The sequence below is a fragment of the Coptis chinensis genome, chromosome 4, assembly GCF_015680905.1.
Source record: "Coptis chinensis isolate HL-2020 chromosome 4, ASM1568090v1, whole genome shotgun sequence".
Lineage (NCBI taxonomy): Eukaryota > Viridiplantae > Streptophyta > Magnoliopsida > Ranunculales > Ranunculaceae > Coptis > Coptis chinensis.
In genome coordinates this window covers 13,855,593-13,877,085 of record NC_141459.1, presented here as the reverse complement: position 1 = coordinate 13,877,085, position 21,493 = coordinate 13,855,593, and the positions used below count along the sequence as shown (strand labels likewise).

The following is a 21,493-nucleotide window of genomic DNA, read 5'->3' as shown; positions in this document are numbered from 1 at the left end:
TACAAAAGTCGTTAATGACTCTGTTCCAATCATTTTAAGGCGTCTTTTCTTGGCAACTGCCAACGTGCTCATAAACTGCCGCGATGGTTCGATGTCCTTGTCTTTTGGCCATCTTTCTGTTGAGGTAAATGTTTTTAAAATGATGAAACAGTTATCAGATTCGTCTGTAGATGGGGAGGTTAGCATGATCAAGAGCTTAGCTCAAGATTATTTTAATAACACGTTTCCAGAAAACCAAATGCATAAATTCCTGTCTTTTGGAAGTTCAGATTTCGCCGATGACTCCTACTTAGAGGAAGTCAACACCATCTTCGAGTCTACACCTATCGTAGATCCTTCTGTTGCTCCATCTACAGAGTTTGAAGACCTGCTGCCTAAGCAAGTATTCATTACTCAACATGAGGACCCCCCCAGAAGCATTTATCGATATTCATTCCACCCCAGTGCTTAAACCTCTTCCTCCTGAGTTAAAGTATATTCAACTTGATCCGGATGGTAGTCATCCGATAATAATATCTTCTCTATTATCTAAGGAGGAAGAGACATGTTTGATCAAGGTGATTAAGGAACATCGTTCTGCAATTGGTTGGTCCCATTCCTTAATGTATGCACTCATCGTATCCATTTGGAGGATATCGCAAAGACTTCTCGTGAACCTCAGCGTCGCTTGAACCCTGCCATGAAAGAGGTGGTCAGGGAAGAGGTCTTACGGTTACTCGATGCGGGTATCATATACCCAATCTCTGATAGCGAATGGGTAAGTCCCATTCATATAGTTCCTAAGAAATCAGGGATTACCATGGTACGTAATGCCAAGGGTGAATATGTTGCCACGCATGGTCCTATGAAATGGAGGAACTGTATTGATTACAGATGTTTATATGCCATGGTACGAAAGGATCATTTTTCTTTACCCTTTATAGATCAGATGCTTGAACGTCTAGCTGGTCATGCTTTTTATTGTTTTTTGGATGGCTACTCTAGCTATTTCCAAATTATTATTGATATTGATGACTAAGAAAAGACTACCTTCACATGTCCTTTTGGAACATACACCTATAAACGAATGCCTTTTGGCATTTGTAATACTCATAGTACCTTCCAGCAGTGTATGCTTCATATATTTAGTGACATGGTAGAGCGTTTCATGGAAGTATTCATGGATGATTTTTCTATCTATGGAGACTCTTTCACTGACTGCCTGTCTAACCTGTCTAAAGTTTTAACACGATGTGAAGAGAAGAGTCTGGTTTTAAATTGGGAAAAATATCATTTCATGGTGAAAAAAGGCATAGTACTAGGTCACATTGTATCTAGTGATGACATCGAAGTATATAAGGCCAAACTAGATAAGATAGCGACTCTACCTATACCACGGACTGTCCGTGATATTAGAGCCTTTCTAGGCCATGCGGGTTTTTATTGGCGCTTTATCAAAGATTTTTCGAAAATAGCTAGGCCGTTAACTAATCTGCTTTTAAAAGATGCCATTTTTTATTTTAATTTTAACTGTTAACAGGCTTTTGAAACTTTAAAAGCCGCCTTAACTTCTGCACCCATTATACAGCCTCCTAATTGGTCTAAACCTTTCGAACTCATGTGTGATGCTAGTGATTATGCAGTTGGTGCTGTCTTGGGACAGAAACTAGATAATAAGTCCACTGTTATTTGTTATGCTAGTAAAACTCTAAACGATGCTCAAAGGAATTATACAACTACTAAAAAACAATTCTTAGCTGTCGTTTATGTTTTAGATAAGTTTCGCCCTTATTTGGTTAGTTCTAAAACTCTAGTTTACACGGACCATGCAGCCCTTAAGTACCTTCTCGCAAAGAAGGATGCTAAGCAGAGATTAATCCGATGGATTCTTCTCCTGCAAGAGTTCACATTAGAAATAAAGGACAAAAGAGGGGTCGAAAACATAGTTGCTGACCACTTATCTAGACTTACAAACGACGATGATAGTGATTCTAAGTCCATACCGGACTCTTTTCCTGATGAGCATATGTATGCTATTTTTTTTGCACCATGGTATGCTGACATTGTGAATTATTTAGCATATGATGTTATTTCTTATGATTGGTCAAGAAATGAACGTAAGAAGTTTTTGGCCAGAGTTAAACTATACTACTGGGATGAGCCCTACCTTTTCAAGTATTGTGCAGATTAGATTATTCGTCATTGTATTCCCCAATGGGAATATAATGAGGTTCTCTCATTCTGCCATGACAAAGAGTGTGGTGGCCATTTTAGTGGTATGAAAACAGCTGCTAAAATTATTCAATGTGGGTTTTATTGGCCTACTCTCTTTAAAGATGCCCAAGTGCATTACAAGACATGTGTTCGTTGCCAACAACTTGGGCAAATCACGAAGCGTAATATGATGCCATTAAATCCAATCATAGTGGTAGAAATTTTTGACGTATGGGGCATTGATTTCATAGGTACCTTTCCAGTTTCCCATGGTTTCATTTATATTCTAGTTGTCGTGGACTACGTGTCTAAATGGATAGAAACCAATGGCTTGCCGTAGCAATGACCATAAGACAGTTGTGTTTTTTGTTAAAGAGTATATTTTCTGTCAATTTGGCATTCCCAAAGCCATTATTGGTGATGGTGGAACACATTTTTGCAACAGAGTTGTTGTATCTATCGTTAAAAAGTATGGAGTTACACATAAGGTAGCAACTCTGTATCATCCACAAACTAGCGGACAAGTAGAAGTTTCTAATAGGGAAATCAAAAAGATCTTAGAAACAACTGTAAATCCTGATATGAAAGGCTGGTCAAAGCGTCTATTTGATGCCTTATGGGCAGATAGGACTGCTTTCAAAACTCCTATAGGTATGTCCTCCCTTTAGACTTGTATTTGGGAAACCTTGTCATTTGCCCGTTGAATTGGAGCACCGCGCTATGTGGGCTATAAAAAGCCTTAACTTCAATTTTGATGAGGCGGGTGTTAAGCGCAAGTTGCAATTGAATGAACTTGAAGAAATCCGTAGCGATTCTTATGATCTCGTGAAGGACTATAAAGCTAACATGAAACGTGTTCATGATAAGCAAATCTTGCGCAAAGAGTTTGTGGTAGGTCAAAAGGTCTTGCTTTACAACTCCCGTCTACATATTTTTTCAGGGAAATTAAAAACCCGTTGGTCTAGTCTTTTTCTGGTTACTGAAATTATCCCTCATAGGATAATCACCTTGGTAAATCCCAAGGACAACAGTACCTTTCAAGTCAATGGCCAACGGTTAAAACATTTTCACGAGTTATTGTCCCCTGATGTAGAGGAAATCCTTTTACATGACCCTGTCTATGAGGACTGACCCTTGTTGGTTGGTGTACTTCCTTTCAATACCATATATTAGTAAGTGCACCATTTAGGTAACCAGGCCCTCCCTATGGAGTGTGTGGTTGTAAGTACCGGATCCTAAGTTCACGTTAACATAATTCACGTTTTCCACTCTTGCATGTTTTCTCGGTTTTTGAGTCATGTTCTTCTATGGTGTGAATTATATCTTTATTGTTTTTCGTTTTTCTTATATTAAATCTTATTCATAAAAAGTAAAAAATATTAAATCCATAAATATAGTAATCTAGGAAGTCTCAGGAATCTGACTTTAAAAGACCCACTTTTAAAACAAATTTTCAAAACTTTGTTGTCAAAATTTTGTTCGGGGGCGGGGTGTTCATTTTTTTCCCGTCCTGGATTGTTCAACTTTCCATTTGTGTTGCTTAGGCCGTTTAATCATATTTCGATTTGGGTTGACATTATCTATGAATTTAGATTTTATTCGTTCATAAAACTTATGTCATGCACGCACTTCAAGGCATTTTCCATCTTATATGTCACCCACGGTTGGAATAGAGTATTTTATAGATCATTGGATTGGAAATTCTCTCCTGATCATTTCCATATCACATTTGCATAAATCGGACCGGTAACGAAGCGGCAAATTTAGTTTGAAGTTGCGCGAAAAATCGAAAAAAATTTGAAAAATCAAATTAGGCTTGGGCCTAATCTCGTGCGCACGTGCCACGCACGTACGTCTCCATCTTCAAACCAACAGTCGCGAGTTTGTTTCCTTCCCCATTAACAACTTGCAAACCCTAACATTAAAAAAAAAACCTAACTACACCCATGCCCACAATACAAGCCCACCCCAAATCTTCTCCAAACCATTCCCACCACCATCTCCACCAATTTCCAGCACTGAAAATTAAGAAAATTCAAAAAAAAAAAATTGAACTGTCGTGCAACCACTGCACCACCGCCATCGTTTTTTTAAGTAAGGTGGGTTCACATTGCTTCCTACACCTTCTACAAACCCTCAAATCAGTTCAAACTTCCAATGGCTCAAAGACGGAGGATTTTGCCGGAGCAAGCGTTTATGGCTGACCACTTCGCACCGTTTTACGGTGACGAGATGGTTAGGAGAGATTGGAGTAGGTTGTGGTACTCGACAGACGATTTTTACCACGAAGATTTGGTCCAACAATTTTATAGGACGAGGGAGTTGGATGGGAATAGAATTTTTGTTAAGGTGGCCGGGAGGAGGAGAGAAGTATCTACTGGGTTGTTGGCTGAGATTTTAGGCATTCCACCTAGACGCCATCTCGATGCAACATTACAGGAATCCCAATTTACTGGGATCGAGCCTTTGATGAATGCGACTGTTTTGGAAGGGAACTACAATGCGAGCTCGCATTGTGTTCGCCAGTCGTCTCTGCGAACCAACCAGCTGGCTATAGCTTAGTGGATTGGTAGTAAATGTCATCGGGAAGGAGAAGGTCAGTGACATCAGTCTGAACTGCCTTCACGTTCTATGGATACTCTAGGAGCAGAAGTATGAATTCTGTATTTTGGAGTTTTTGAGTAATATGATTAGGAGAGTTGGGAAAAGTATTGCACCTCTTCCTGTTTTGATAACAAAGATCATGATGACCTTGAGAGCGACTCCGACGTCTGATAGGATTTGGCTAAAAGAGTACAAAAATCTTACTATTTATACGGAGTGTATCTAAAAGACGTGGAGGTTGCCTGAAGAGAGGGTAGTTGAGGAGGAGGACTCGAGGAGGATGAGGAGGACACGGCATGTCTTGATGTCGATGCCTTGGAGAGGTGTAGTTCGGATGCAGAACGCATGTTGGTGCTTCATCGTGGCATGTGTTCCCTCAATACTATTTGCGAAGATCTCCGGACTTGGAAGGCTACCATGCATCATAACTTCGAGACTCGTGCCCAGCGCAAGAATGAGCGTTGGGAGGAGATGAAGGCCGAGATGGAAGCTCAGTGGAAGTTCCATGAAGATATGCATGAATGCTTCCCACCCCAGGGGGTTCTTCTTTTGAGGAGATTTCTGTGAGGCACGAGCATCGTCGCCGCAGGACAGATGGCGCTGGCCCATCGGGAGCTCAGGGCCCATCCTCATCTCATGCTCCATCCTCTACCAATAGTGCGTGGTTTAGGGATTTTATGAGTTGACGTTGTTTTGTATTTGTTTTTATTTAGTTCGGATGTTAAGTTTTTTTTTTTTGGAATTCAGTTGTTAGATTTGTATTCGGTAGTTAATTGTATTTGAATTTCAATTTTTAATATAATGTGGTTCTTTTCAAATTGTGCATTGTTTTTATTGTTAATCCCACCATTCCGAATTATTTAGGGGTGATATTATTTAATCTAGCATGATTTTTATATGATCCAAAATTGATTATATAATTTTGCGATGGTTGTTGGGAATGTTGCCGATATGGGCATGGCTATGAGTAGATATTGTCGTAGGATGAAATCTTTATGAGTTAGGCAGTACTATCCTAAATTCAATCTAAAAGATATTAGGTTTGTTTTAGAATCAAGAATATGGGTTGTTTCCGTTTTCGGTTTTGGAAATTTTTTGTTTCTGGCAATTGCCTTAAAGCTTTTTGGCAACTTCCCGATTCGGTTTGGAAACTTAAAACCTATATAAACTTCCTTCATTCTACACTCACAACCCACACTACACCTCACATTCATCTCTCACCTTTCACTCCCAACTTTTCCTTCTTTTTATTTCTCACTTCCGCATTCCAGCACCTCGGAGCGCACCTGCGCCCCAGTGGAGCGCCACTTACGCCCTAGGCACTGTCAGTCAAAAATTCTTCAGAGCGCGACCCGCGCCCTACCAGGCCTTAACCTGAGCATGATCCGTGCCCAAAACACTGGAATTCCAGTTTTCATCCTGAGCGCGACCCGCGCCTTACCAAGACTAAAAGTGAGTGCGACCCTCGCCTAAGTGCCTGGAACTCGAAATTCACCAAGGCGCACCCTGCGCCCTACCCAGGCATAGGTCGAGCTCACCCCGCTCCCTGACCCCCGTGGGCACGAAAAATTCCAATATTTTTGTGGGTTGTTCGAGGATCGTTTCCAGCTGTTCTAGAGAGTAGTGATGACATCTCCTATAGTGATACCCGAGTAGTCTTTCGAACACTTGTTGGGAAGCGAGACGTATGAACATTGGTTCCGCAAAAGGATCATGCAGTTAGGATGGAGGCATCTACTGGTAAGTGAAGACGACTCGTATTCACCTAAGCTTAATGAATATTTTTACAATAATGTTAAGTTCTATTGTAACCAGGATGGAGAACAAGAATTCTCCGTCACGGTTGATGGCACGCCACTAGAATTCAATAAGTATGTGGTAGCGTTAGTTTCGGGAATACCAATACATGATCCTATTCACACGTGGGGATATATGACCGATAATGCATACCTCTATGACTATACATATTTTCATGAGTATTATGGGGGAGGGGTGTTTCGTATAATGGACCAAGGGTGATATAACATAGCCCTTGGTAGCCTGTCCTTCAATATAGGCACCACCATGTTATTCATCATGATGAATATTTTAGGGGATTGGCAGTTTACCTCTGCAAATAGTACCATTTGGTGACGCGTTTTTTTTTTAATGAGGGACATCACCGATATGATATTCCCCGAGTATTAGTGGCTAGTCTTAAGAGAGCCCAAGGCATGAGGCATAAGTATCTTCTTATGTCTGTTTTGGTTTGCCGTATCATGCTCAGTGTCTACACCAATTACGTACCAGTTCACGGATTGGAAAAGGGTTGAAATCATGAGACCCACCAATTGGGTGGTTCGCTCATTTCGAGTAATGACTTGGCCGGGATGGCAGGTGCAACCTCATTTGGTTGCTCCTTACACCCCATCAGACATAGTAATACTCGACAAGTTAGCACAAGTTGATGACACATGGCGGCAGGCTTGGCAAGTTATCATGGCATGGCAGGATGCGAAGGAACCTTTTCTCTTTGGAGAGGGAAATGAGGATGAGGCTTAAACGGGAGTTAAGATTAGTTTTTATTTCAGTTAGTGTCTGCTTATGTCCCAAGCAATTTGATTCTTGTTAACCCCATAACGGGTGGAACTCCTATAGAGTTGCGTCAGTTTTTATTTTCTATACTAGTATGTTTAACCTTGTTTTGTAGATGTTCCAGAATTTCACGCGTTTCCATAGTATTTTTCTACCCTATTTATTTAAATACTTTGAGGACAAAGCATGCTTCTTGTTTTGGGGGGGGAGGGGGGGGGGGATAGAAACACGTGTAATTAAGGCATCTGTTAGGATATTGATATGTACAGTATGCACTTGTTTTCTAGTTAAAAAAATCAAAAAATTTTAAAAATATTAATAAAAAGTTTATGTTGTACACTTAGGAATATTGGTATTGTTTTCCTTCTCTAAGCCCTTGATAATCTAGAAATCTCACATAGCTTTTGCATTAGAACAGTTTTTAGAAACTTAGGTTAATATGTAGGTAATAATCTTTGCATCTATCTATAAATATGTTACATGAGTATCTATGATTGTTGGCAGTAAGTTTATGAAATCTAGGCTAGAGTACTTATTTTACAAATCCTGTGAGAATATAGCCTAAAGCTTTATATGAGTGACACATTTGAGAAATGACACAAGGAAGAAGTAAAATCCGAATAGAGAAATCACACGTCCACTTGCTTGATCACTATACCATATCCTAAGCGAGAATTTAGGCCCTTTTTGGATCGATATAGCTAGAAATTCAAACCTATGAATTATTTTCCGCTAGTCGCCCCTCTGAGCCTTTCTTTAGCCTTTCATAAACCGCAAATCCCTTACCCTATTACAAAAAAAACAAAAATAATAAAAAAATCAACCTACTTATTCTTTTGATGAGTCTGAGAATAGAGATGAAGAATAGAAAAGAGAATGACCTTTAAAATCAAGAATTTGTTAGTCGCTTCAAATAAGAAAAGAAAGTTTCCATCCAAATAAAAAAATAAAAATAAAAATAAAAGAAAACAAAGAGTTAGAACTCCAAAAATAGAATCAAAGGAGTCAAAAGCCAAAGAAAAAAAAAAATGGCTAAGGATGGAAACAAAGTGTAGAAGCAAAAGTAAAGAATAAGGTTTTCTCTAGTTACATAATATGAAGACTCTATTATCTCAGACTTGTCCTTTTTGAATATCCATTTCCTTCCTTCTTAAACCATCTCCTAATCCCCACAACACCTAATAAAGACCTCTAGCTCAATTAGGAATATGTTAGTGTGATAGTAAGTGGCAGATGTGTTTGATCGACTCCAGCTTCCTTGTGTGTCATTGAGATTGTAAGGTAAAGTGTGCCCACTGCACACTGGAGTAGCAAGACTTGAGCGGAAAAATCAAAGTGGATTTTGTCTTGACATTTATATGAGGACCTACTTAAGGACGTTATTCCGAGTTTTCAGAAATGGACCTGCTAGTGCATTTCATAGTATTACTCATTGTATATATGTTTATTCGTAGATGATTGATTATTATGAATATATTAGCTTAGGTTTTGACTTGATTATTCTGTATTCATTGCTAGTGAGATGTATAGATAATTGAGGCATAAATAAGGAAACAATAGTTTTATTTCTTAGTCGTTGTAGTATAGATGAAGTTTGTGAGTACCTTCACTAGAAAAATTTCACGAGGCTATAACTCATCCACTAGGGTATTCCTAGTGGTTTAAGGCCTTGTTGCATATGGTCAATGCAGTCGCACTCGGCGAAACAAGATTAGTTAGAACTCCATTTTTGGTCACTTATACTAATTTCTCATATTTGCTTGAGAACAAGCAAAATGTTGTTTGGGGATGGTTTGACAAGAGCCAAAAAGTGTAGTTTTAACCCCTTAACAATAATACTTTTAGACCAATTATGCGAGTAATAAATAAGAGTTAATGCTGATTACGTGTTTTTATGTATTTCAAGCTTTGAAGTCAATTATGTGCAGAAATGCGCCACTTTGGCGAGATAAAGGAGCAAGGGTTGGTTGCTAAGCAGTTCTGTGATTAAAAGGCAAGATTCAAGGAGAAAAAGCCTTTAAAAAGCCCGGTTAAAGCTGAAAAGTCAAAGTCAATGCGGGCAGAAACAGCACACAAAAGTTAGCAGAACTTCCGAAGACCGTATCTTTGGGCTCAGACCTTGGAATTGGGCCTACTTTATGTCAAAACGACCGGCTCGGAAAGAGCTTTCCAATGGTCTATGCCTTGAGCCAATCAGAAGAGAAAAAGTAGACTAAAAGTCTGCTGAAGTCAAATCTAATTGGAAAGGGGTATGTGGACTGAAGAAACTGGGCTTTGGGCTCGATTTTCCTGCCCAAAACATGGCTCCTCAGCCCATGCACAAAAATGTGGATCTTGTCTCCTCCATTTGTATAGAGAAGACTTAACTCTTAAAAAATAATTAGGTTAGGTAGGAAGTAGCCATTAGAGCATAGAGCTAGATCTAGTTTTCATTCCATTAATTAGTTTCATACCTTGTTTTAATTTAATAGTTTGAATCAATTGTTATTTATTCATTAGATTAATAAAGTAAATTAGTTCTTGATAATATAGTTTCATTTCATTAATCATTGTAGTTTCGATTCCTAGATTTAGTTATTATCATTATTAGTTTCAATCGATTCTTGCATAATTAGATTTCCATTTGAATTGATATAAGTAAATTCACAATCTTTTATTGATGTCTTGTTTAATTTTATTGAGAAATGATAGCATAATGATTTTAGGCTAAACCTCCATTAGAGGGAAGAAGCCTTGATGACACTACACCATAACAGCTTATTTATAACGGATATACATCTGTTACAAAAAATATTAGTAACGGTTATGTTGCGTCGACACAAAAGCGTGACAAATATTAGTAACAGATATTTGTAACGTTTATTATCCATTACAAAATTTACTAACGATTATAAAGTGTCATTAAAATTAATTTCATTAACGGATACGTAACCATTAGAAATTATTAGTAACGGTTACCAAATTTCTTTCGTGATATAAACGTCACTTTGATTTTATGTTGCTAACGGTTCTGTATCCGTTACTAATGAATTTTTATTGTATAAAAAAAAAATTGTTGCTAACGGTTTTCTATCCATTACTAATGAATTTTCATTGTATAAAAAAAATTATGTTGCTAACGGTTCTCTATCCATTACTAACGAATTTTCATTGTATAAAAAAAATATGAGCCACTTGTACTGGTGCACGTACCTATACCTGCACCTTTTTTTACTCCACAATGTAATTGATACTCTTAGAGAAATAAGAGAAGGAAGTTATATAAAATACCCGAGTTCAAACACAGCAACATCTAAGAGTTCTAAAGCAAAATAGAAAACACTGAAAATGCAAAAGGTCTTTCACTTGGTCGTTCTTCACTAACAAGGATTGTGCATATTGAAACGAAAAGTATGCTTTCAAATGAAAGCCCAGTTCATGAACATGAAAGCCAAATAGTAATTGTTGTCATCCTCATTCAACACCTTCCATGCAATTGCTTGCTGATAAGAAACTGACCTGTCCATGCTAGACACGCAAATCCCTGCCGGTAAACGACAAAAGCCCTGCAAGAAGTTTCAATGCAAATTTTATTTAAAAGCAGATGATACAGCAACACACGATGCAATAAGAAAGAAGCTAACTTGGAGATACAGGCTCTATGCCCAATACAAGTGCAATAAATCAAACGGTAAGGGGATAATAGCTCTATAAAGCTTACTTGTTGCATGATCTTGGAGAACTCAGAACACAAGGTCTTACGCCCAGCCTCATTGACAATTTTATCAAGCATTATATCTTGGAGAGCAACAAGAGTGGTCTCTAGCATGTCGAGCCCGGCCTGATTTGCGAAGGTGAAAACCGGAGAAGCCTGGTACAATAAATTATATCCACATCAGCTTATCTTGGAATTAGGAGTCCAAGACTACAAAAAAGAGCTTATCCTAAAGAAAAATCATGCACATGCCCCATCCACGTTAGCTTATCTTGGAATAAGGGTCCAAGACTACACAAAGGAGCTTATCCTAAAGAAAAATCATGCACATGCCCCCATGGCAAGAATCATCATTCTAAAGTAATCCCATCCAAGCATATGTAGACCAAACCTAGATGCTAATGTAGATGGTCAATTACCAACCTAAACCAAAAGAATAAATAGAACTCCTGCCTTAAATAGTTACAAATTCTTCTTGATGCATATTCATTAAACAAAATGAAACTCAAGTATCAAGTTCTACAACTAAAAATTAAAATGAACTGAGGACCAAGAGAGCATAAAAGATGGAAGAGAAAGCTAATTACATTTGTCTGAAGGGAACAACACATGATTGCATCATAATGGCGCCATAGTTGTTTCAACAAGGCGTCACCAGCTGACAGATCAACCTGAAGGAGCTTTATGCTAGTGAGAAATCTGGAAAGAAGGCACAAAGATTTTTTTAAAAAAAACAAGAAGATTAATTCAAATAGTATATCACTATAGTAAACTTCAGAATAATTACAAGATTTGTAGAATAACATCATGCTTCTACTATAGTATCCTTTTCTATTAGCTGACCTTCTTTTGATAAAATATTACAAAAACTAACATAATACATGAGATAAAAATGGTTATCAATAACATTTGCCATTATGCTGGCCCAGTTGCCATTTTCCAAGTTTACCAAGAAATTTAGCAGTCAATGACTTTCTGCATTGTGACCTTACTATACAGTGCAATAAAACTTTGTTGATCACATGTAAGGTGTCTTGGGCTGTTGTGAGGTTGGTAGACACCATTATAAAATTCTCGATCCACGTACAATAACCCCCCTACTGGGTAAAGGTTTGTGAGAATAACCATTATTCTCACTATCGGTAAGAGAGTCATACAAATATATCATAGCTAATCAGAACAAATGAAAGTGATCATCTAACTTTTAAATATCCTTCATTAAATGATGGAATCGTGTTCGAAGGGACCACATGTCACTTTGAAGAAAATTGGCACAACTTGCCTATTTGCATCAAAGACCCAATCTTTTTATTAGTATCTAAAGCCTTCAATTTTTAGCAGGTACCCATTTTGCACGATAGAAATTATAGATGAGATACTCATTTTTACTATTGCAGTCCTCAAGTCATTTTTATATTCTTTTTCATGTTATAGTGGTCCATTAAATATTTCGGCCAGACCTGGGACTGTCAGTTAGCTAAGGTTTATCAATTTATGTCACAATAAGATAAGGAGAAACAGTTGGAAGCATAGGCAACCATGACTCGTGCCTCTTATGTTTCTCCCTATGTCTAAGGAAGTATATTTCTTAGCAACTTTATCTACTTCGAAACACATACTCATCCACAATTTGAAGGTTAGAAAATATTAACAGTTTTTTACGTATATATGGTGCATATTATGAGTATCATTTCCAAGTATCAGGAGGCTGGTAAGAGTAGCATAAACTAGTTAAGTACTACATTGACACAATGTCAAACATAAACCTACATAGTAACTTTGCTACTTACTCTACACAGTGCTGCTTACTCTAGACGCATGAACCTACATTACCCAAACCACAAATACATGTCAATGAAACATCCAGTGGTGGTGAGAAGTTATTACAAACCTGTAGATCCTACAAATCCACCGTGCTAAGCGTGGATGACCTCGGGGAGACCAGGGCAATGATTTTGGCTGGGAGCTCAGCCTGGATGGGGAAATAGCATTCACAACTCTCTGAACATAACCCATAATGCTCCTTACATATTGCCGAGCCATGACTACCATACTGTCTTGATAGTGGTTCTCAAAAGTGAACTGGAATGTAATGGTCAACACTAACCTTAGGCTATAGTTGTTCAATGTGGTTTCAGCAGCCAGACGTCTTCCACTATGACCCGATTCCAAGGAGGAAGCCAAATCTAGTGTACGGGCAGCTGCACTATCATCCTGCAGTACCACAAAAAAAATGTTAAGTAGCACAAAATATATCACAATCTGAATAACCATAAATTGAAGTTTAAGGCTGGTACTCAACTGTTTTAGGGTCCAATGGTATGACACAGAAACTTGATGGTAGCAATGTTACGTTTTTAGCAAAAGGTGAAAAGACAAGTTGAGCAAAGGAAATGGTACCCATTATCCCAACATACACAAGCAAACCCCATAACACATACAAGTATCATAGCAATTATACAATAACTTAGTAAGTTGTGTCTTGTCAACATCGTGAACAATTCAACGCTTATAGCAAAGCAAAGAAAACTTGCTCTAACCTCTCAAGACTCCACCACCAACTTCTTTCTCTGAATAGGCAAATACTAAATTGTTTCTGCAAGGTCTGCAACACCAAACTCCATAGCACAGCACAAGGAAATGGTATTTTACAATGGTCGCTTTACCTGTAGGAAATAACAAGAGTGTACAGTGTACATGAAGCAAATCTACTAAAAATCTAAAAAACTAAGATGATAGTAATAATCTTCAAAGTTATTACCATCCTATTTTGACTCGTTAAATTTATGCGTATTAAATTTTTTTTCGATAAATTGTTCTTAAATGAACCAATGACATGCAAATTAAAATTTTTGCACGTGACATGCTAAACTAACTTAGGCTTGTGTCAAGAGTGAACTTTCTACAAGCAAGCAAAATCATTACAGTAAGTAGTTTCACAAGATGTATAAGAACATCATGCAAATGAAAAAAAAACGGTTTATCTTACTATAGATAATAAGATGGTCAAGATAGATGAAAACTCGATCAACTAGTTGTATGTCAATGAGCCAGAGAAGAAAATTATACAATGGATGCCAATATAATGCTTTCAATTATTAGTACATGTGACATTGTAACAATTAATTACTTTTACGTTGTGCGACTGCTCACCCCTATAGATAACCTGCAATTGAATACTCATATTTGGCTGCACGACTAAGAACCTCAGCTCTCCGTGTATCTAACTCAACCATTTGACCAGCTCGAAGGAAAACCTTAGTTTTGGCCATCTGCAAGTCATTTGCAATTCTTCATTATGTAGAACAGTCTTGCATTCACAAGATATAACTGAAAACATGATCATCAATAGAATGATACAAGTTTAAACATATGTAATAAGGAGTAGAGCAACTACACCTCATGCCAAACACTTGATCCAATAAGCTAAAAAGTAGACCATAGTTAAAGTGTCCTCTTATTTATCTATAAATTTATACTATAATTAACCTCTACCATAAGTAATTAAGATGGATCTAATAGTAGATAAGATAAAAATTGCTCACATCTTCAGCCAAGGGGTTCCAAACTTCCAAAAGACCGTGTAATAAAACGGGTGCTGACACACCTGTTTAAGAAAGTGTAATTGGAACCACTCAAAATATCAATATATTCAAGCACTAACTATAAAATAGAACACACAAGTTTAATCTGTCACTTAAGTACAAATCATTCATCCTCACAATGTGATTCTTACATTGACTAGAATTTATGCTAATATACGTACTTTAAAAATGGAGGTGCGTCAATTACATAACTAATGAAAACCAGTTTTGCACTTACGGGGCCTTGGCTTATAAAGATTGACATAGTAGGTTAAGGATAATGGGTCAAGTGATCATATATTCACTTAGTACAAACTCTTTTAATAAACTGAGAAGTGTTAAGAATAGGAAAACCAAAAAATAGTACTACTTCAATCAAAGTAACAATTCATACTCACCACCTTTTAACGTCAACTCCTTTCTTTTGTTCTTTAAATACTCTTTTAACATCAATGCTTCCAAAGATATATATATTACAATGGTCAAAATGCCAAGCCAAATTAAGGCCAGAAACAGTGAATCTAAAATGAAAGAAACAACAAACAAAATAAAAGGCTAACACACGTAGCAAAGAAAGCATTGAATCTAACCATATCAAATGTCGAGCAAAAAACTAGAAATAGTGGTAGTTGTATTAGCCCCTACAAAGTTCTCCTTAAATCCACGTTCTCCTTTGGCCTGCTTGCATGCTGTTCGCATGTCATTCACAATGGTGTTCATTGGGGTAGCACCAATTCCCATACCTATTACCAAAACAACATCCCGACATAAAGAAATTAAATATCTTTCAGATTCACAAATTTGGCATTACAATATTCTAGCTAGACTAAGTGTATGTCTCATATTTTAGGGTGTTCCCTCCTTGCATCTAATCTGCTCTAAAAAGTCCACTTTTCAGACAGTAGGTCACGTGCTTGACACACCTAAAGTAAATAGTAACAACAAAGGTTCTGAGAAACCCCAAATAATATTAATTTACTCACTATCAAGCTAACAAATAATATTACAAGAATCCTTGCTGTATTAGAAATATGTAAATTCAAAATGGGGTGCCAAACCTTATTCAATACTGTCTTAAGCTGCCTTGTCTACTCACAAAGGGTTTGTGCTAAGGTGAATGATTCTGAGGGTAGAAGTAGTTAAGGAGATGTCTATTTTTCCATAACAAATTACCCAAAAATATAAGTTTCTTATTTGGTGCTTGTACAACACGAAAAGATAATTTTGAAGTATGTCGTTCACACCATTCAAGGAAACAAACCGCTGCACAATTGACAAACACGTACTGCTCGCTCTTGTATTTGAACCCTTGTGGTTTCTGGTTTGGAAATATGAAGTGCCAAGTCATTTTCAGTATACATAGCAACCTTTAACATAGAGGAAACATAGAAATACGTTCTCAAGAAGGTCAAACAGTAACCAAAAAGAAAATTCCATACAAATTATACAATCAATAATGTATCTAACTGAGAACTTCATCAAGCTTAATCAGTTTTGGAGCAATAAGACCAACAATAACAATAGACTAGATCTATGCACCAACTGACCAACACAAGTATCCCATAATTTGAAAGAAACACCCATCTCCAAAATCCAAAACTTCACTTCAAGAACAAAGTTGAGTACATAATTCAAAACCCAAAGTGATGAGATTCAAAATATACAGCTTCATTAATTAAATAAACTATTAACTTGAAATCAAAGTGAATGAAACAAACATGAGCAGATTTCCGAAAATGATGCACAATTCAACAAGAAAATCTATCATATAAAGATGCAACCTATGGCCATGGTTGACATATTATACAAATCTATTGTTAACATACACCCTCATAAGTCATAATCTTATGTCTGGACAAACCCAAAAGCTTATTCCTTTTCCGAAAAATGAAACACTGGAAACCGCAAGTAAAAGAGGATTCATCACTAAATAAAATGTTACCTTGACCAAAGAAGAAGTTTTCTTGAGTGGATTAAGCAGTTGCTTGTGTAGATGTAACACCCTAGCCAAAACCCTTACTGTTACAAAGGAAGAAGAAGAGAGAAGATAAAGAAAATGAAGGAGATGATGACGACTTACCTCAGTAGGAAACACAAGCGGCGGCGGCGGAGTCGGCAGCGGTTACATCTGCCCTAACTTACCTCTTCACTTTTCTATATTGTTATTACTGAAAGGGTTGGAGAGATGAGCGCGAGAATGAAAAACATTCCCCCCGTAGTTTTCACCCAATTTATTTTGTTTTCAATATTTTTGTTTTGTTTTTTGCAATAAGTAACACTTCTGTATCTATCACAAAATATCGAGTAAATGTTACTAAATAAATCAAGTATTTGCCTACAAAATATGTGACGGTTGGTAGCATTTCTAACGGATCACATGTGTGACAAATATTGTAACGGATGTATAAGTGTTAGCAATCAATTTTACTAAATGTTGCAAATTCAGTGTTATGGTGTAATGCTTTCTATTCAAGTAGTTTCAATATAATCCTAGCTTCATTGGGCATTCTCACAAAAGTTTTATCAAACTTTTACATTAATTGACAAAAAAAAGTCGAAGTTGGTTCGTTTTCTTTTTACGGAGTGTGAAATTTTCACGCTACAAGAAATTTGGATGAGTGATCAATATAATATTCATATCTCATAGCTCAACATAGTTTTTAATATTTATCAGAATAATTTAATATATTAGCACCCGTTAGTAGGACGGGTTTGAAAGCTAGTAATAATAATTAAATAGACTCTTATTCATGGGTTTATTATCTTTGACACGTACTTTACCAATTACGATACCCAAAGGATGCGTTATTCAAACTAATTCAAAGTTCAAATTTGCGACATGTGATATTAGTGTCGATCTCACGTGTTGTTTTGGTTGGCAGATAAATGATTAGGCAAATCTATATCTTAATATTAAAGCTCCCACAAGGGGTATTTTTCGAGCTCTATTAAAATTTCACGACATCTCCTATTAAAATGGAAATTTCTCTCCTATTAAAACGGGAATTTCTCTCCTATTTGAAAAACGGGAATCCTTTTTTACAACGGGAATTTCTCTCCTATTATAACGGGAATTCCTCTCCTATTAAAACAAATTCTAGCACTTCTAATTAAAGAGAGAATCATTCTCCTATTAAAATGGGAATTCCTCTCCTATTGAAAAGGGAAAATCTAGCATATCTAATTAAAACGAGAATTATTCTCCTATTAAAATATGATCTCTCTCCCAATAGAAAAAAACGGGTTTTTAAAACTTAATTAAAATAATTTGTTAGAAAATTAAAACGGGTTAGCGACTAAAATGGTAGTCCCAATTTTCTAAAAAAAATCTAAATATTTTCAAAAGAACCAGTGCGTATGCATGGGCCTACAAGCTAGTTATTCTTTATTTGGCAAGTTGTAATTGATTACTGAACTTAAGTTAAAGTATCTATATCTATCTACTTTAAAAAATATATTAAAAATACATATTTGCCGCCAACGTTATCACCATGTAATACTTCCCTACTCCAAAGTCCATACACTTGAGCTTCTCTTGTCATAATAGCCTACACAAGAAAATGGTAGGGAATTAGTTAATACTTAAGACACAAAATTAGGCCAGCGGCACTTAGCTTCCAATGCCATTTGACAGCATACACCTTGTGCATACTGCCTTATTAATTAGCGCATATTAAGTCAATGGCACAATAGGCGAATCACGTCTACAAGAGACCTGTATTGCACCCTAGCCCGAATTCCCTGCTATTAGGAAGAACCTTGTTAGCAGTTCGCCGAATTATTCACAAATCGAATTTTTGAAAGGCAAAACATTAATACTTCCAAATGTTTGAAAGATTCGCAATAATTCGCGATTTTTTGCCGTGAAACGAATAATACGAATTTTGCCAAATTTTTCAAAAAAATCGGCTAAAAAAAATTAATGAAAATTCGACTGCGATTTTATTATTTTTTATGTACTTTATGTCCTCACTCTTACTTTAAGTCCCTCACTCTTACATTTTTAGTGATAAATTAATCCAAAAGCTTTGTTTTTATACTTTTTCAGCAATATTTAAATTGTCATGTCATGGTGTGTGTGTATTTTGAAATTTGAACGGTAATTTCAATCCAAGAACAAATAAATGAAGGTACCTATGTGGACCATTTAATTGGTTTCAATGCTTTTGTAGCTATATTGTTTAGATATGTTTGTTATGTTGTAAAAAATGACAACTATTATTAATATTTACTAACATAATATCACGAATTTTTGACTTTTGAATTTTTGCAACCAAACGTTTAAAACGCGTATTAATTAAACACCGTATAATTGCCATATTGCGAATTTTTGACCTAATATTTGACTGTACCGTTTTTTTGAATCACCGAATAATTCTCGAATTTGTGATTCAAAATATTTGACGATATATCGGAATTCTTGATTAATTCATATTTGTAACCACTCACAATAGAATACTCTATCAATTTATAGCGAAACTCAGGCGCACCTAAAGCAAATCGTTACCCAACACTGCCATCAAAGTTACGCCACCAAAAATCAGACTTGTAAGTTTTATGAGCAACAACCTCACCACCACCACCACAACTTGATGAACTTGCAAAACTAGCATAACTAGAGGTAATCAATGAACTCACACAAACAACCAAATTAATCTTTATAATTGGAATCTTCTTTGCAAAACAATAGCAAGCCAAAGAATGCAACTCCCCATCAGATTGAATCAAATTATCTTTCGCGTCACGGGAGAAATACATATTAAAACACCTTAATCCCAATTCAGGCCATTTGCCACATAACTCTTGTGTAATACCATCAACAGAAGAATTCAACCTAATACGAATAGAAAAAGTGTCGCCATTGTAGCAAAAGACTCCAATCACAGTATGATATATATAAAACTGCAAAAAAAAATAGACAAAATCACAAATAAAAAATATTTCAGTGATTCATACCAAACACTCGTATGAACAATCAGTGTTCATACCAAACAATAATATGAACAAATCTTGTTCATACCCAACAAGGATATGAACAATCTACCCCGTTAATAATATAATCTTCAGAAACATAGCAAAAACCAAATCAAAATACTAATGTTCAATTAAGAATGAACATAACAAACAAAACATTAAAATCTAAATCTCAAATCTCATATCTGATTTAACTAATGAACAAACAAAATTAAAAACTAAAATTAAATTCACGTTTTTAAACAAAATTAAAAGCATAACAACATGAAAAAAAAAATCGAAAATCATTATATGATTTTAAATATGATTTCAAATTGGTATAATGATTGAATATACCTTTTTAGAGAGCTTGATTGAAAGCTTCAGTTGAGATTTTAGGAAATCACTCGATCTTCGAGAACGATTGAAAGCTTCAGTTGAGATTTGAGAAAATCACTCGATCTTCGGTATAGCAACCCAGAGCGCGCAGTGTGACGTGGTGATTTTCCAAATTTGAAAATTAGTTTCCTTTATATACAAAATGGGGAAGGGTAAAAGTGAGATTTTAAAAATAGAAAAATAGTCGGGTCGATCAACTTATTTTGTCCTTAATGGTTATTAAAATTTAAAAACTGGGTTGGGTTCCTGGGCTATTTAAATGTAGAAATTGGGTTTGTGAGTGATTATTAAAAAATCATGTCCTCTAGGGTGCGTTTGTTTACCAGGAATCGGACTTGAGGAGTGGAATTAACTGGAATCCTTGGTGGACCACTCACTTTTGGCCTATTTGGAGACATAGAATCCAATAGAATTGGATTCTAAACGGACTCCAATTCCTTTTATTAAGTCTTTGACAGACCCCTGTTAATCCAAAGGAATCCTAGACTATGGGAATCGGTTTTTATTTCTAATCCTAAAATGGGGAAATAAACTAAAAATTGAGTCCTGTTAGAGGATTCTATACGGCAACCAAACACATTAATTGAAGTAGGAATTGAATTCCGATGATTTCTAAACGTTTGCCAAATACACATTTTGTAAGTTGGAATCAAATTCTATTCTAATAGATTCCATTCCAATGGTTTCCTACTCCATTCTATTCCTAATTAGTTTCCAGTCTCAGTTGCCAAACACACTCTAAGGTCAAAATCTTACTCACATAATCGCCATATAACTATAATATATATTTAAAGACTTTTTTTTATGCTGAGAAAGGAAAAACTTATTATTGCTGGCATTTTAGTTGCACTAGTTGTGGTCTAGTAAGGAGTAAGGACTAGTGATATATTTTCACCTAGTCCACAATGGCTGAATATCTAGATAATATCAAGTTGTCAATAAGGAGACGATGAGAAAGAAAAAATGCAGGATATATATATATATATATATATATATATATATATATATATATATATATATATATATATATATATAATTAAAATTAGTTTATATTATAAAGTCAGTGCTCAAAAATAATTTAGATGGCATAAGCTTTAATAAAATTATCAATTACAAGAAGCAGTTGATAGGCGGCTCATCTCTAATAGTCTAATTAATAATTTTTTAGGTCTAGAGTCTATGTATGAATTGAATAGTGATAAAAATAATCAACAACAAAAACTATGAAATGTTTTTTTTATATATATGTATGTATATACCAGATTCCCAGTATACGTGAACTGCCTCGGAATTAGATGGATACCAACCAATAATTATATATATATTTTTTTTGCACACATGCTGACATGCAACATTTTCTGGTGCATAATATATATTTGAAGAAAAGAACCTATGTACAAAATTTACGCAAATCCTATACTGTATATATGTGTATTCTTCTTATCTAGTTATGTGACATCTTTGTATCAATTGATAGTTTTAATTTTATTAT

The 21,493-nt window shown here is 35.9% G+C and overlaps 1 protein-coding gene and 2 long non-coding RNA genes across 3 annotated transcripts; all 3 read right to left on the bottom strand.

The window, feature by feature from the left end:
- Window positions 1-10,556: 10,556 nt before the first annotated feature.
- Window positions 10,557-11,889, bottom strand: LOC147502029 (homeobox-leucine zipper protein ATHB-14-like). The gene is made up of 3 exons (XM_086603848.1): window positions 11,653-11,889; window positions 11,072-11,221; window positions 10,557-10,916 (listed from the first exon to the last, which is right to left on the bottom strand). Exons 1-3 carry the CDS (start codon window positions 11,872-11,874, stop codon window positions 10,770-10,772), a joined length of 519 nt encoding a protein of 172 aa, XP_086459974.1. The 5' UTR covers window positions 11,875-11,889; the 3' UTR covers window positions 10,557-10,769.
- A 1,119-nt stretch (window positions 11,890-13,008) lies between these two features.
- On the bottom strand, window positions 13,009-14,884 carry LOC147502028 (uncharacterized). The gene is made up of 3 exons (XR_015219922.1): window positions 14,219-14,884; window positions 13,606-13,731; window positions 13,009-13,279 (listed from the first exon to the last, which is right to left on the bottom strand). It is a non-coding gene; the product is annotated as an uncharacterized LOC147502028 (long non-coding RNA).
- A 270-nt stretch (window positions 14,885-15,154) lies between these two features.
- On the bottom strand, window positions 15,155-16,810 carry LOC147502027 (uncharacterized). Its single transcript, XR_015219921.1, has 3 exons — window positions 16,730-16,810; window positions 16,592-16,652; window positions 15,155-15,392 (listed from the first exon to the last, which is right to left on the bottom strand). It is a non-coding gene; the product is annotated as an uncharacterized LOC147502027 (long non-coding RNA).
- Between the last annotated feature and the right edge of the window lie 4,683 nt (window positions 16,811-21,493).

Bases quoted from the DNA above. Each gene is read 5' to 3' on its own strand.
- LOC147502029 (XM_086603848.1), bottom strand. From the start codon at position 11,874: ATGATGTTATTCTACAAATCTTGTAATTATTCTGAAGTTTACTATAGT. The intron at 11,222-11,652 runs GTAATTAGCTTT...TTATTGTACCAG, and splicing joins GTTGTTCCCTTCAGACAAAT to GCTTCTCCGGTTTTCACCTT. The intron at 10,917-11,071 runs GTAAGCTTTATA...AACTTCTTGCAG, and splicing joins TCTCCAAGATCATGCAACAA to GGCTTTTGTCGTTTACCGGC.